We start from the raw sequence: 14771 nt of genomic DNA, 5'->3' as shown, positions 1-14771 counted from the left end.
ATAGCATACAGCCATCAGGACTAGTAACTGTCATCCATGAATTTTCCAATTCTCTTTTTAAAGGCATCCAAATTGGTGACCATCACTACACCTTGTAGTAGGGAATTCTGTAGTTTAACTATGTTCTGTGTGACGAAGTGCTTCCTTTTATCTGTCCTGAATCTCCCACCAATCAGCTTCATTCGATGACCTCAAGTTTTCTAGTATTATGAGAGGTCCCTCCTTATTTGCCGTGCATGGAGGGATGGAGCACTCTGTCCCACCTCTTTGCCTAGCATAGAAACCAAGCAGGCTGCTGGCGGGGTGTGTGTGAATTTACGCCTCCGTGCCCAGCATAGAAATATCCTCCATCCCCCTTCCGCCAGCCCCAGCAGGCCAGTAAAAAAAAGATGGCATGTTAGTAACTTGCTGTTTGCTTATTTACAAAGCTGAGTGGTTTGATCATGAGGGAGATTAAGCTCCTCTGTGGGCTAGTCTGAGATGTACATAGAAAAGAATAAGTACAGGGAATGTTTGCAATAAGGTGTGATTCTTTTTTTCTACATCGGAGTCTCAACGAAAGGAAATAATTGCTCTCCTTTGGCAGGTGGATTCTGATTTTATGAATCAGTGTCATTCCAATCTCTTACTACCTTTGTATAGTTGTGCCGTGTTGGGCAGTAGCAAAGCAGAGTGTTATTTTCCAGGGTGGTGTCTATGCTTTAAATAAAACAGGACTTCGTGACTGAGCTGTAAATCTGAGGTCCCCAATGAGATGCCCGCGGACCCCAGTGTGCCTGCAGAAACTTTTTAACCTGTAAAGCCTTACATGGCTTGGGACCACAGTACCTGTTGGAACACCTTTCCCAACATGAACCTACCTGAACACTACACTCAACATCTAAGGTCCTTCCCTGGGTGCCTACTCCGAGGGAAGCTCTGAGGACGGCAACAAGGGAGAGGGCCTTTTCTGTGGTGGCCCCCCAATTATAGAATGATCTCCCCAATAAGGCCCACCTGGCACCAACTGATATCTTTTCGGTGCCGGGTTAAAACTTTTCTCTTTTCCCAGGCATTTAGCAATATGTGACAAGCTTTACTGATCCTAGCTTTGTTTTTTAAAGCTGTTTATAGTTTGTTTCTGTGTATGTTGTATGTTTTTGTAGTTTTAAATTTTGTATATTGTTTTTAAGTGTTTAAATCTTATGTAAACCACCCAGAGAGCTTTGGCTGTGGGGTGGCATATTATTATTATTATTATTATTATTATTATTATTATTATTATTATTATTAGTCATCATCATCATCATCATCCAGGCTTCCCATCCCTCCTGATTTTTATTTCATTTCTTAAGATTTCTTTTTAATTAAAAAAGTTTTTGGATTGGGAAGCTGGCATGCTGCAAAATGAAGTACTGCCCTTCAGCATCATCTTTATTTGGGTTCAAAGGAGTGGTTATGTTACTTGGAGCTCAGATCCCACCGCTGCCTAGTAATTTGTTGGTTGAGCAAGTTACTTTTCTTTTTGTCTCCCTGTTTGCTTTCTGGGCAATAACTGTTTTGTGACAGGGTCATGCCCATTATGGCAGATGGGGGGGGCAAACCCCCCCCATCCATGGCAGCCATATTGTGAGAGCACCCATGGCACAGCATTCCAAATGTGCCAATTGACCCCAAAAAAGTTGGGGCGGGAAGGAAGGGGCTTGCAGTAAATCAAGTACTCCTGTTTTTGGTTTTTAAGTGCAGGATTGGGTGACTGTTTCTGAGTAATTATCCACTTTTTAAATAAAGGGCAACAGCGTTTCCCTCACAAAGAAAGCTATGGATGAGTTAGTGCGTGGTTCCCCTGCATAACTTAACTTCAGATGCTAGATATTGAAGGCTTGGGAAACAGGAGAATTGGCCAGGGATTTTAAGAATTTAGGGTACTTGAACAAAACTCCAAAGGAGACTTTACTGGGCTCCAGGTCCGTTCTACTCTGGAACCTATTTTCAGTGCCAGCCCAGGGCATGGGGAATGAGAATAAAGAGAAAGGTAGCCTCTGAGAATGTGCAGACTGTCCTTTCACCACTGAGGAACCACAAGCATTCCCCTGCAGCTCAATAATAAGTGTGCAAGTTAATGTGCGAAAATCCCTAACTACTGCTCATGAATTTATATATATATATATATATATATATATATATATATATATATATATATATTTACAATTACTTTTAGGTTGCCTTGAAGGGTAAAACCCTCTCAAGGTAGCATACAAGATAAAAACTATACAAAATAGATGCAATAAAAATTCATTGAAAAATTTCATAAAAGCAGAGAATACGAATAAAAATGGAATAAAATCACAATTTTTATCAATAAAACCAACAGCCCAAGAACTATGGAAAGGCCAGTGAAAACAAGTGGGCCTTCACAGCTTTCCTGAAGACCTGTAAAGAAGAGGCCTGATGAAGCCCTGATGAAACTGATTAGAAAGGTTCAGGGCCACCACTGAAAAGGCCCTTTCCCTTGTACCTGCCACTCTAGCCACCCTTGGCAGTGGGACAGTTAATGGTTTTTTGTTTTGTTTTGGGGTGTTTTTTAAAAAAATTATGCTAAAACTGCCTATTTGTCTTAAATAAGCTTGTTTTCTGAAGGCTTATGTGGTACAGAAAATAAGGAAGCACACTTTTAAAATCAAATATATGCTTTGATTAATGGGGCATTTCTATTTGATTTTGTATAGATGTGGGAAACGTAAACACATTTCTAGAGAAACTTCCTTATTTCATTTATTTATTATATTCTTTTTTCACTGTTCCTCCAAAGAGCTCATGGCAGCTGTGTACCTACCTCATCTCTACACCCCCACCCTTTATCCACACAACAACCCTGTCAGGGTCCTTCTTCACACAGCGCATAGTTAAATTATGGAACTCGCTGCCACAAGATGTAGTGATGGCCACCAATTTGGATGGCTTTAAAAGCGGGTTGGATACATTCCTGGAGGAGAAGGCTATCAATGGCTACTGACCCTGATGGTTGTGTGCTACCTCCAGTATCCGAGGCAATAAGCCTATTGCTGGGGAACGTGGGTGGGAGGGTGCTGTTGCACCATGTCCTGCTTTGTTGGTCCCTGCTTGACCGCTGGTCAGCCGCTGTGTGAACAGAGTGCTGGACTAGATGGGCCCTTGGTCCAGCAGGGCTCTCATCTTCTTAGTGTCACTGGCCCCATAAGCTTTAAGGCCGAGCTCAGCTGAACAGGGTCTTTGAAGGTGCGCTTCCTTGGTCTTGAGTCCATCACTTCTTCTGCTGTGTCACAAGAATGCTCCATAAATGCCAGGAGCCAAAAGCCAGTCTGTCACCCATTCCATCTAAAACAGCTGGCATTCGCAGATCATTTCAGAGGCCTCCAATAATCCCGTCTGTCCCAAGCTGGGGTTGATGGAAGACGCCTTTTCAACATTACGCATTTGCCCTTTATCCTCCCTGCCTCCCCTGCCACCTGCCCAATCCTTTTCCTTTCCAATTCATCCTGTTATTTTGTCCATCACTAAATCTGTTTCCTTTCCATTTATTCCCAGGAGACAAGTCCGGTCCAGCACTCTCCAACTGGCTCTACTTCCTCTCCTGAAAGCAGAACCCTGGGATCTCCAGGCATGCAGCCTCCTGGCTCTCACAGGAGAGAAGGGCCTCCAGGCACACAGGCCGGTGCACCCGGGGCTCCGAGAGGAGCAGGCGTCCCTGGAGCCCAGCCAGGAGGTCCCGGAGCCCGAGGCCAGCCAGGAGGTGCTCCTGGAGCACAAGCAGCCTACCTTGGGGGTCAACCAGGAGCTCCTGGGGCCTATCCAGGTGTGCCAGGAGCACAGCCTGGAGCTCCTGGGGTCCAGGCGCCCTATCCTGGGGCTCCCGGAGCCCAGGCACCCTATCCCGGAGCACCTGGGGCCTACCCTGGAGCTCCTGGAGTACAGGCACCCTATCCTGGGGCTCCTGGGGCCCAGGCACCCTATCCCGGAGCACCTGGGGCCTATCCTGGGGCTCCTGGAACCTTCCCTGGAGCTCCTGGAGCACAGGCACCATATCCTGGGGCTCCTGGAGCCCAGGCACCTTTTCCTGGGGCCTATCCTGGGGCTCCTGGAGCCTACCCTGGAGCTCCCGGAGCACAGGCACCATATCCTGGGGCTCCTGGAGCCCAGGCACCTTTTCCTGGGGCCTATCCTGGGGCTCCTGGAGCCTACCCTGGAGCTCCCGGAGCACAGGCACCCTATCCTGGAGCTCCTGGGGCCCAGCCTGGGGCTCCAGGGGCCCACCCTGGGCCCCAGATGCCCTTTCCTGGGGCCTATCCTGGGGCTCCTGGAGCCCAGGCACCTTATCCTGGGGCTCCTGGGGCCTATCCTGGGGCTCCCGGAGCCTATGCTGGAGCTCCGGGAGCACAGGCACCCTATCCTGGGGCCCAGCCTGGGGCTTCCGCAGCCTACCCTGGAGCTCCAGGAGCACAGGCACCCTATCCTGGGGCTCCTGGGGCCCAGCCTGGGGCTCCCGGGGCCTACCCTGGAGCTCCAGGAGCACAGGCACCCTATCCTGGGGCTCCCGGCGCCCAGCCTGGGGCTCCCGGCGCCCAGCCTGGGGCTCCCGGCGCCCAGCCTGGGGCTCCCGGCGCCCAGCCTGGGGCTCCCGGCGCCCAGCCTGGGGCTCCTGGGGCCCAGCCTGGGGCTCCCGGGGCCTACCCTGGAGCTCCAGGAGCACAGGCACCCTATCCTGGGGCTCCTGGGGCCCAGCCTGGGGCTCCCGGGGCCTACCCTGGAGCTCCAGGAGCACAGGCACCCTATCCTGGGGCTCCCGGCGTCCAGCCTGGGGCTCCCGGGGCCCAGCCTGGGGCCCAGGCGCCTTATCCCGGAGCACCTGGGGCATATCCTGGGGCTCCTGGAGCCCAGGCACCTTATCCTGGAGCTCCTGGGGCTTATCCTGGAGCTCCTGGGGCCCAGGCACCCTATCCTGGGTTTTATCCTGGAGCTCAGGCACCTTATCCTGGGGCCCCTGGGGCCCAAGCACTCTATCCTGGAGCCCCGGGGGCCCAGCCCGGAGTTTCCGGAGCCCCCGGGGCCCAGCCTGGAGCCCCCGGGACCCAACCAACTTATCTTGAGGCCCAGCCTGGAGTTCCTGGGGCTGAGGCAGGCTATCCTGGAGCTCCTGGGGTTCAGCAAGGTGTTCCTGGGGACCAGGGAGTTTATCCTGGAGCTGCGACTGGAGTTCCTGGGGCGCAACCTGGATTTCCTGGGCCCCCTGCATTCTATTTTGGAGCCCAGCCTGGACCTCCTGATGCCCAAGCCGATTATTTTGGACAGCCTGTGCTTCCCTGGGCCGTGCCTCCTGGATTTGCGCCTGCTGCATCGCTTGTTTTGCCCGGAGCAGGCCAACTCGTGCTCCCACCTGGACCCGCACTTGGCGCTACGCCCCCAGCATCTCCGCTGTTCCCTTCCACAACCCCTCTGCAGGATTCCGAGACCCCCTCCTCCGCAACCACGTTGGCCCCAGCCCGCTACGCCGACACCCTGGATGCCCTGCGCTCCCTCGCGCAGCTGACCGACCTCTGCTATACGCTGAGAGACCAGATCGGCCTGCTGGATCAGTACAAGTGTAACCACAGCGACCTTCGCAGGCTGCAAGACTTCCTCACGGATGCAAGTACGCACTGCAGATGCTCTTCCCAATGTTTCCTCTTTGGCAAACGGCGAAAGTTGTTTGAGCAGATTTCCAGCTATGCTGGCCCACGAATGTTTTTTTGGTAGGCCCAACCAAACGTGTCAGGCTTTGGGGTGCTGCTCCTACTGTTTGGGGGTGAGGCTGAGTTAAGCCATGTAAACAGTGATACACACTGAACAGTGAGCTCCTCTTTTTGTAGCAAAACCCCCAAAACCAAAACAGCACCACTTATCCCAAAGAGGGAGGCCTCAGCAAGCTTGGGGGAACCCCATGTGTTGCAGAAATACACAAAGCGCTTTAGGGAAAATAATCTCTAAAGGTAGGAACCCCAAAACAGCCCAATTAGGACTGAGTATGCTCAGTAGGTGTGGAATGCTGGCTGACCGTAATGGGCGGAAGGAAAACCAAAGAGAAGTGGGGTAATGGAATGTCCTAAAGAAAAGAGCCTGGTTGGCTGGTATCCTGAACAGGAGTGCTCTGCACTGCGACATTTTGTTGCAGGCCCCACTTGCCTGAACTCTAATAGCAAACTCATTCTACAAGTGCCAGGCCTTCTGGAGCCAAAAATCCTCTCAAAAGGGAAAGAAATCTGTAGGCTTAGGTGAATCCCGAGACTTGCAGAATTACCCTGCCACCACCCCAAGTTTAGGGGGGAAAGCCCTGAGGGTGATGCTGACGGGAACAAACAAAACAACGCAATGAAGTCTGAGCATGTGGGGGTGGGCTGGGCTAGGCTGGGGTGAACTCCACACTGCAACATTTTGCAGCAAGTCCCAGTTAAATGTATTTATAATTTCCCCCTCTTTGTTTCTGGATAGTTTATAGGAGCCTTGCCCTCATCCCACCTGACCTTCCAGACAAGCTTGCTGCAATGAAGTCTATGGAAGAAGACCTGAAAACTGAGAAAGCGAAGGTGAGGCAGCCCAAATGACTGCACTTAGGTTTTCTCAGAGGGTGTTTGCTCACCCCCCAGAAACACCATGTCCATGGAAGCCATTCTTGCGTGTCTGTTTTTCTAAATATTTACATGTCTTGCTGTCGAATTTTTCAGTGCTTCCTGTAAGGATCCCTGACCCAGCTTATAGGGTGAAACAAAATATATCTCAACCCGGTATATCTCCACACTTGATGAAGTGGGGAGTGCGTAACTCTGTGTGTGGGTTATATAGTTCTGTGCTCTACACTTCCTTGAGCTCTGAGGAATTCCAGAGGGAGTGCTACCCTGGCTGGCTAGGGCATACGGGCTTCTCCAGACGAGTGATTTATTGCCCACTCGTGATTGGTCACTCACGGAAGTTAGCGGGGCTTTTACACAACATCACCAGCTTCTTTCAGCTTTCAGAATCGCAGGAGATAAGGCAAAAAGGGGCGTTATTCCGATCGATCAGCTATGTGAAATGCCGGCATTGCATTATAATTCAGCCACTAGATGGCACTTATGTAATGGAGAAGATAGAAAAATAAAGTATTCAATTCAACTCAAACCATGTCCGCCGTGTAAAACAGCCCATCATAATCCCGGAAATAAACCAGAAGCATAAAACCTCAGTAAGAATGTGGACTTTTGCTTAATGTAGAGAAGCTCTCTGTGTGCATAGAATTGCAACCAGAGGACCAGATTGGAACCCTCAGGTTCTGAACCCTGCCTTAAAGGAGCATTAAGGGCTTCTCCACATTTAACAAAAATCCTGCAGCCTTACCGGGGCTTTGACTTACGGAGTCTTCACAGGTTTAACGATTGGCACAATACATGTGCTCTCCGCCCTTGTTTTTGCTGATTCTTTCCTATGTTTCCATTTTACCACCAGCAAATGGAGCTGCTTTATAGTGTGATTTCCATTTATTTCTGCATTTTGGGGTTTTTATAAAATGGTGGATTTCCACTTGAAAATGACAGGAGAGGAATCAGATGTTGACAACGTCATGAAAAGGACTCACAAACTTCCATGAGTGACCAGTCACAAGCGTGCCATAAATTGCTTGTGTGAAGAAGCTCTAAGCCTCTTTGGTCAAATCCCTGATTCCCATATGGAGCGACTTTCAGCAAAACCAGAGTGATAGATCCATTTGCAGCAACATTGCTTCATTGCTGCGTCCTCAAATTGTTACCTGTTTGAAAATTTCAAGGATAAGGTGTTTTAATAAGGCATCAGCAGGGAGTACTAAGTCACACTGGTTACCCAGCTTCAACAAGCTTCACTTGATCCCACGTACTATGGCTGTGTCATCTCTTTGAGTCTTTCCCTGCACCTTGGTTCATTCTTGTCTTTTTTGACCTCCTAACCCAGTTTAGTTTCCTGATGCTAAACATGAAGCTCAGCGGTTACAGGCAAGGGTGATGCTCCTCTCGTCAGTGAATCCCACACTTTATATTCACCCTAGGAAAGACTCCCGTAACCTCTAGAACAGGGCTGAGAAACCTGGCGCTCTCCTGATGTTTTTGGACTACAAATTCCATTATTCCTGGCCATTGGCCATGCTGGCTGTGGCTGATGGGAGTTGGAGTCCGACACCATCTGGCAGGCCACTGGATCCCTACCCCTGGTCTAAACCTAAGCTCAGTTCTGATATACAAGGATGTAAACATAGCAGTAGCCATATTTGCAGCAGGGAGGGGTGGGGCTCTTTTCTCCCAGGCAACCTCTTGAGCTTTTCTATGCTGAGGCATTTATTGTGTGGCTGTGATTCCTTGCTTCTTTAGATGTCGCTGTGGTCCTCCACTTTCCCCCCCCCCCCCCCAGATCACTTTCATGTGTTTTTTTAGAATAAGGAAAATGGGGCATTCTTTCTGAAAGCGCTGTTTCCACATGTGTATTTGCACTATTGCGCTATAGCACAGCTCCACCTAGAGGCTATGTAGCTGAAAAGCAAGAAGGAAAAAGTTGTTTGTTTAGAATTCAGATCTCAGTTCTGTGACATAACCAGAAGTAGATACAGTGATTAACAGCCTCGTGCAAAAAAGCTCTTTGTATTCTATGCAGAGAAGTTTGAGTTCTGTGTGACCATAGCTCTTTAAGGCAAACATGAATTTTGATCTCCCCCCACTCCCCCAATTGTGGTTCTAGTTAAGTAGGATTGAGAAGGTCATGGAAGGAGAGCTGGAAGCAGAAGGTGCAGATGAGAAAGTCGAAGGAGCTGGACAAATCAACATGCAGATAGGTTATCTCAGGTAAAAGATTACTAGGCATGAGTGCAGCGGTGGGTAACTTCCGGGAGGCCCCTAAAATCACTGGTTTGCCACCAAAATTCAGTGACAAACCACTCTGTAATGCTAAGGAGCCCTAAAATGGTTAAATTTGGTTAGTTTCCAAGCAAAATCTAACCCTTTTGATGCTCCGTAGCTGTTGCGGATGGCTTTTTTTGTTTGTTTTTTTGGAGAAAACTTTTGAAAACTTTTTTTGCGAGGGCAATGGGTGACAACATGAGGGTGGCGCTGCGTCAACAGTGGGCAGCAGGCACTACATGTGGTCGATGGGCCATATGTTGCCCATCTCTGCACTAGAGGAAGGCCCCAATAGACAAATCTGATCTCGGTTTCATTGGTTAACAATACATGGGTCTGTGATGGCGGGAGGCCCCATCAAGTTCAACACAGCAGGCATATCATGGAGTTGCTGTAGGCTTGCTGTAGGATGGAAAGCTAAAACAGGATCTGTATCCCAGAAGATCTTTCATCATTCCAAAACTAGGATTCTATCTCAAGAAGAAAACCTTCACAGGGAGTTGGAGGAGGTCTAGGGAATGAACAAGCTAAGATTAGAGCAGCCTCCCACAACTGGGTGCCCCCCCCCCAAAAATGCTTTGGATCACAACTCCTAGCACTCCTGACTATTGGCCCTACCAGCTGGGCCTGATGGGAGAGCCAATGTGGCATAGGAGAGCCAGTGTGGCATAGTGGTTAGAGTGTTGGACTGGGAGTCAGGAGATCCGGGTTCTAGTTCCCACTCAGCCATGGAAACTCAGTGGGTGACGTTGGGCCAGTTCACGGACTCTTAGCCCAACCTACCTTACAGGGTTATTGTGAGGGTAAAATAGAGAGGAGAAGGAGGATTATGTATATTGCCTTGAGTTCCTTGGAGGGAAAAAAGGCGGGATATAAATGTAATAAATAAAATTACAACATCTGGAGAGCCCCAGAATAGGGAAGTCTGGACTAGAGCAAGAGGCAGTTGGGCACCCTTCCTGTAATGTGCCCCAAACAACACGTTTCAGGGTGATTCATGGACACTACTTTTGTCCCCCCACCCAAGGAGACATTAGCATGAAGATGGGGGTTGGCAGCACCCATGGGCCTCCTTATAATGGATAGCTTGGGCCTGAGCAGAGTCCCTTCACCTCTCCTGAGCACTAGATGGGAAGGACTCACATGGTGGGACTTGCCAGTGTGGCTCCTATAATCACACTAGTGTGCGGCCCTTCCACACTTACAGCATTAGAGGCATGTGAGCCATATTGCTAAGCGTGAACGGGCTGAAGAACCAAACGTTGTCGGATCAAAACCTCTGAGAGAAGGGACACCGTAAAGACACCATGTAGATGTTTCAGATTTAGATGGATCTGCCAGGTTCTGAAACAGAGAAGGCGCTTTATGTTTTATTGACTAGAAGAAATTACATTCCCATCAAAGAGGGGACACCTGACACCCCTAGAATATTGCTTCGGACATCATTTGTATAGACTGAGAGAGATTTTTAAGCCCCCATCACCACCACCAAACCTAGAAGTCTCTAATCCAACCCTCCCCAACCTGATGCCTCCAGATGTTTTGGATTTCAAGTCCCATCAGCCCCACCTGGCATGACCAGGGGTCAGGACAGTTGGAGTTGTCGTCCAAAGCATCTAGAGGGCACCAGGTTGGGGAAGGCTGCTCTGTTCCATTGCCATGCAGGCCCAACTTATGCCCCTGCCTTCTTCATTGCTGGGGAAAGCTGCTGGAGGTTGAATTTGCCAGAATGATTTCCCCCTTCCCGTGGGGCATTTTGTTGGCCAACAAATAACCCAAAGCAAAGCACCATCTCAGGCAGAAAGACCCTGGGGAAGGTGGCCTTGGGAAACACATTTAGGCACCTGGTGGGCTGGTTGCCCCAATTTGCCCCACAACTGCCTTTGGGGTGTGGGTGTGTCCAGTGATTTTCTGTAATAGACAAAGGACACAAACTCCAAAATGAATATCTTTCTGTTTGACGAATGACTCCTCTGTATTGTGGTGCAGAGCAACAGTGCAGGATATAGAGAAAGAGCTAAAGGAGCTCAGAGCCAAGCAGGATCTGGGCAAAGCCACGCTGGAACAGTCGGTGACCGACACTGCCGTTTACCTCCAAGAACAGGTCAGCAAGTGAAATTGGGCCGGTAAGGTTCCCCACCACCACCTCCACTCCCACCCTGGTTGGTTGGTAAGCTGAATTACTGCCTACAGCAGTAGGTGTGAGCAAGTTGTGGCTCTCAAGTTGCTGTTGGACTGCAATTCCCATCAGCCCTACTCAGCATAGCCAGTGGTCATGGGAGTTGCTGTCCGACAACCTCTGGAGGGCTGCAAGTTGCCCCCCCCCAGGCCTACTGCCATTCAGCTCAGTCTGGCTGGACTGCCCTCTTTCCACCATACTATGTGGATTTTTAGGGGAAGTCCCACCCCCATTGGCAGTCATGCACACATGAGGGACATGGCTTTTGACCATTCAGCACCAGAGGCAATTAGATGCTTACAGAGCAGCCTCAGGAAGCTGTACCAAGTGAAAAGGTGCCCCTCCTTGACCACCAATAGCTGCTGCTCAAGGGGAGGGGAGATTTTCATCGGGACCATGGGCACAGAGAGGGATGATTTCACCCTTTCCTTTCCCACTGCAATCCTGACAAAAATCGCCCTTCTGAAGCTGCCATTAGTTGAATCGGTGGTGGAGCAGAGGGGACAGTCCTATCAACACTAATGGAAGCTTTCCTTCTGGAGCTAATAGTGATTGGTGGGGTGTGGCACATTTGCTTGGCCCTGAGATTTTAGCAGACAACATTCTCTAAGGCTTTTCAATTTAGTCATGAGTTCTAGAAACTTTATTTTAAAAAATGAAAACAAAGATAGCTGTGCTGAGAAGAAAAGAACTCAACCTTAGAGGAGTGTTGATAAATTCTGCCATACTTTGTACATATGTACAAGGTTGTACATATCCTTTAGATTTCCCCTGCCTTTGCCTAAAGGGAGCAGCCCAGATAGAACCCAGTGGCTTTGATCAGCCTGATCCTGCCATCCTCCCCCCAAGGCTTTGTGGGAAATAAGAGACATTTTGTGGCCAATTTCCTGCCTCCGAAACTGAGCTCCGCCTTCTCTCCCTTGCCCACAGTTAGACAAGCTTAGAACTGTCATAGAGAACATGATGGCCTCGTCGTCCACCTTACTGTCCATGAGCATGCCACCCACCCCGGAGCCGGGGCTGGCTCAGGTCCAGGGCACATGCGCAGCTTGCAGCTTAGATGTCAGTGAGAAGGTTAGCCAGCTGTTCAAGCGCTATGAGCAGCTGCAGGACTTGATCAACAACTTCATGTTGAGGCAGGCGGAAGGCAAACTAGCCAAGAAACCCAAGCAGCACCAGGTAAGGCCAGCACAAGACCATGGCTTCAGGTCTTAACCTCAGCTTCTCCAACGCATAGGTGAGAATACAAGAGTCCCATGGGCAGATGTAGGTCTCCAGGGCCACTGTGTGGATATCGAGGCCTGTTTTGAGATCACTGGAGAGGCTGGAAGAGGGCTCCTTTGTGTCCCATGTGGGGAGATGCAGCCCATCATCCACAGAATTGTTTGTATCAGGGGTAGGGAACTTTTTGGGATCTGGGGGCACATTTTGGCAATTTGAGGAACTGTCCTGGGCACCACCACAAAATGGGCACACTGCAGGTGGAAGCAGCCGCCCGCTCTCTTCATGTGCTAAGAATGTCTCTGCCCCTTTGTGGCCCAGAGGCATTCATGGGAAAAATAAATGGGAGCAGCTAGAGGCCCTCGCTCTGCTTTGAAGTGACCCCGGCTGCAGTTAAGAAATTCTGTTATTTTTTTGAAAAGAAAAGTAGGAGGGGTAAGGAACCTTGGGGGATGCAAGAAAGATGTCTGCAGGCACACTGGAGCCCACGGGTACCATATTGCCTACCCTGGTCTATACTGACTGACGGTGGCTCTCTAGAGGTTCAGATAGAGGTCTTTCCCAGGGTTTGGACCTTGGACTTCCTCCATAGCAAGCCTGTGTTCTACCGAGTAAATTACAACTTAAGGCCGTGTGAAGCCCCACCCACCCACCTTTGTTGGACTTTTCTTCCCAATGAAGATGGGCTCATGGAGGCAGCCATCTCTCCTCCCCCCCTGCCCATACCTTATCCCTGGCTGCTGCTGCCTATGTCCCTTGCCTATGTCCCTTGCCTTTTAAAGTTCCCAAAGGGAGTGGGGGAACCTCCAGACCACCGAGAACAACAGTAAGTACTATAACACACACACCCAATCTAAACCCTGAACCTTTGCCCTCCCCTTCCAACCTTTGAGAGGATCTTCACCTTCAGCCCCCAAACCTAGTGCTGAACATTTGGCCCTATTACAGCCTTCCCTGATACTTTTCCAAAGGATAGTTTCCAGGCTGTAATTAATATACTTGAACCATCGTAGCTGGATCTGCAGCTCATGCCTCCACCAACCCCGGCCATTTCACAAGTCAAAATGTGCAACGTCCAAGGACCGCGTCTGCGTGCAGGATCCAAACTCGGTTTGCTTTTTGCTGCCCCTTGTTCCTGCCTAGGCAGCTGCTCATCTTTCTTCCTGCTTCAGCACTCCTTTAGTCGGATGTTAGCTGACTTAACCGTGTGCAGGGATCAGGCCCAAATATGGCAAATATGTGGAATTCATACAACCATGCCTAGAGAACTTTGGTGCTGGAACCGAGAGCCAGGAACTCCTGCCTTCTGTGCGTTGCTCTACTTCTGTTGAGTTCCTTTGGCTTCTGTTTTATCTTTGTTTTAAAATAGCTGAAGGAATTGCGGCAGTAGACTGTTTCTTTCTTTTTGGTAAAAAGACCCTTGGGGGATGAGAACCATCTACTGAGCAGCCGAGCATCTGTGTGTTTTCCTGATATTCTTTTCTAGCTACCTGCTGATCCCAATACCAGGATACAGTGTTTGAGTCCTATGGCTGGATTGTCCTTTATTTTCTCTACTAGATCTCTGTTTTGTTGTAAAAGATCATGGGAACCCAATTGTCTGATGGGAATGTGCTTAAAAAAGGGGGGGGAAGTGTTCTATCTCCCAAAGGATGGAGATAATGAGGTTTCTGTTAGAGACCACATATGTTTTGGGATCTTGGCTGCTGCTGTCCTACTTTTGGATGCTCCACCAGTGGTGCCTGCAAAAGCTGAGGCTGTGATTCGACGCAGTTCAAGTATGCTTCTATGCTTATTGATTTTGTTTACCTTAAATGTGTTGAACCCTCTGTGGATTGTGGCCAGGGTTTAAAGTGCACTTTTTCGTAGTCAGATTTAACCAGGCTTTGAGGCGGTTGGCATAAAAATCCAAGCCAAAGGCGATCTAGGCGTGTAATGTGAGTGCTCATAATACCCAAGGGGGCACCTCACATATTGAGAGTTTGGATCCCTCTTATCCCGCTATGTCACGATTACTCCATTCTCATGTTTTTCCAGATCTCCTGCTCTTGGTGGGCGGTCTGTGTGTCCTACATTGCAAGACCATTTTGAACAATCTTAAATTAGCAGTAGGACCAAGAACTGGAGTGGGGGCTGTATGTGCGTGTGCATGCATGAATGAATGGCTGTTGTGCATCCCTTGCCTAGCTTGTGAAGAGATTCTTTCTCAAGGTAACTTAAGTAAAGAATGAGAGGACTTAACAGGCTTCAGAAGTCAACCACTGGAAGCAAATCATCCTTTGCAAAATTCCAAAGTCTCCTTTACCTGTATTCGACTTCCACTCCCACCTTTGATCGCTTTTCTGCAAACACACATGATGAAAAATGTCTCCTGCAGCCCCTTTTCCTTGAACATCTTCTCATGTGGTTGTTCTATACCTGCTGCACCCAACCTGGGGCTCTCCAGATGTGTTGCACTACAACTTCTATCATCCCTAACCAGT

The 14771-nt window shown here is 49.4% G+C and overlaps 1 protein-coding gene across 1 annotated transcript in view; it reads left to right on the top strand.

Annotated features, from left to right (window-relative positions):
• QRICH2 (glutamine rich 2) overlaps positions 1-14771 on the top strand; it is a 39573-nt gene that overhangs the window by 4002 nt on the left and 20800 nt on the right. Inside the window, exons 4-10 of the mRNA XM_063120339.1 lie at positions 3547-3854; positions 3999-4377; positions 4492-5647; positions 6484-6578; positions 8731-8834; positions 10878-10992; positions 11998-12246. Of these exons, the coding sequence (XP_062976409.1) occupies positions 3547-3854; positions 3999-4377; positions 4492-5647; positions 6484-6578; positions 8731-8834; positions 10878-10992; positions 11998-12246 (2406 nt within the window). The remainder of the gene's footprint in view (positions 1-3546; positions 3855-3998; positions 4378-4491; positions 5648-6483; positions 6579-8730; positions 8835-10877; positions 10993-11997; positions 12247-14771) is intronic.

Source organism: Elgaria multicarinata, chromosome 3 (genome assembly GCF_023053635.1).
Source record: "Elgaria multicarinata webbii isolate HBS135686 ecotype San Diego chromosome 3, rElgMul1.1.pri, whole genome shotgun sequence".
In the NCBI taxonomy this organism is placed as follows: Eukaryota; Metazoa; Chordata; class Lepidosauria; order Squamata; family Anguidae; genus Elgaria; species Elgaria multicarinata.
The sequence above is the reverse complement of the archived record's forward strand: the minus strand, read 5'-3'. Positions and strand labels throughout refer to the sequence as shown.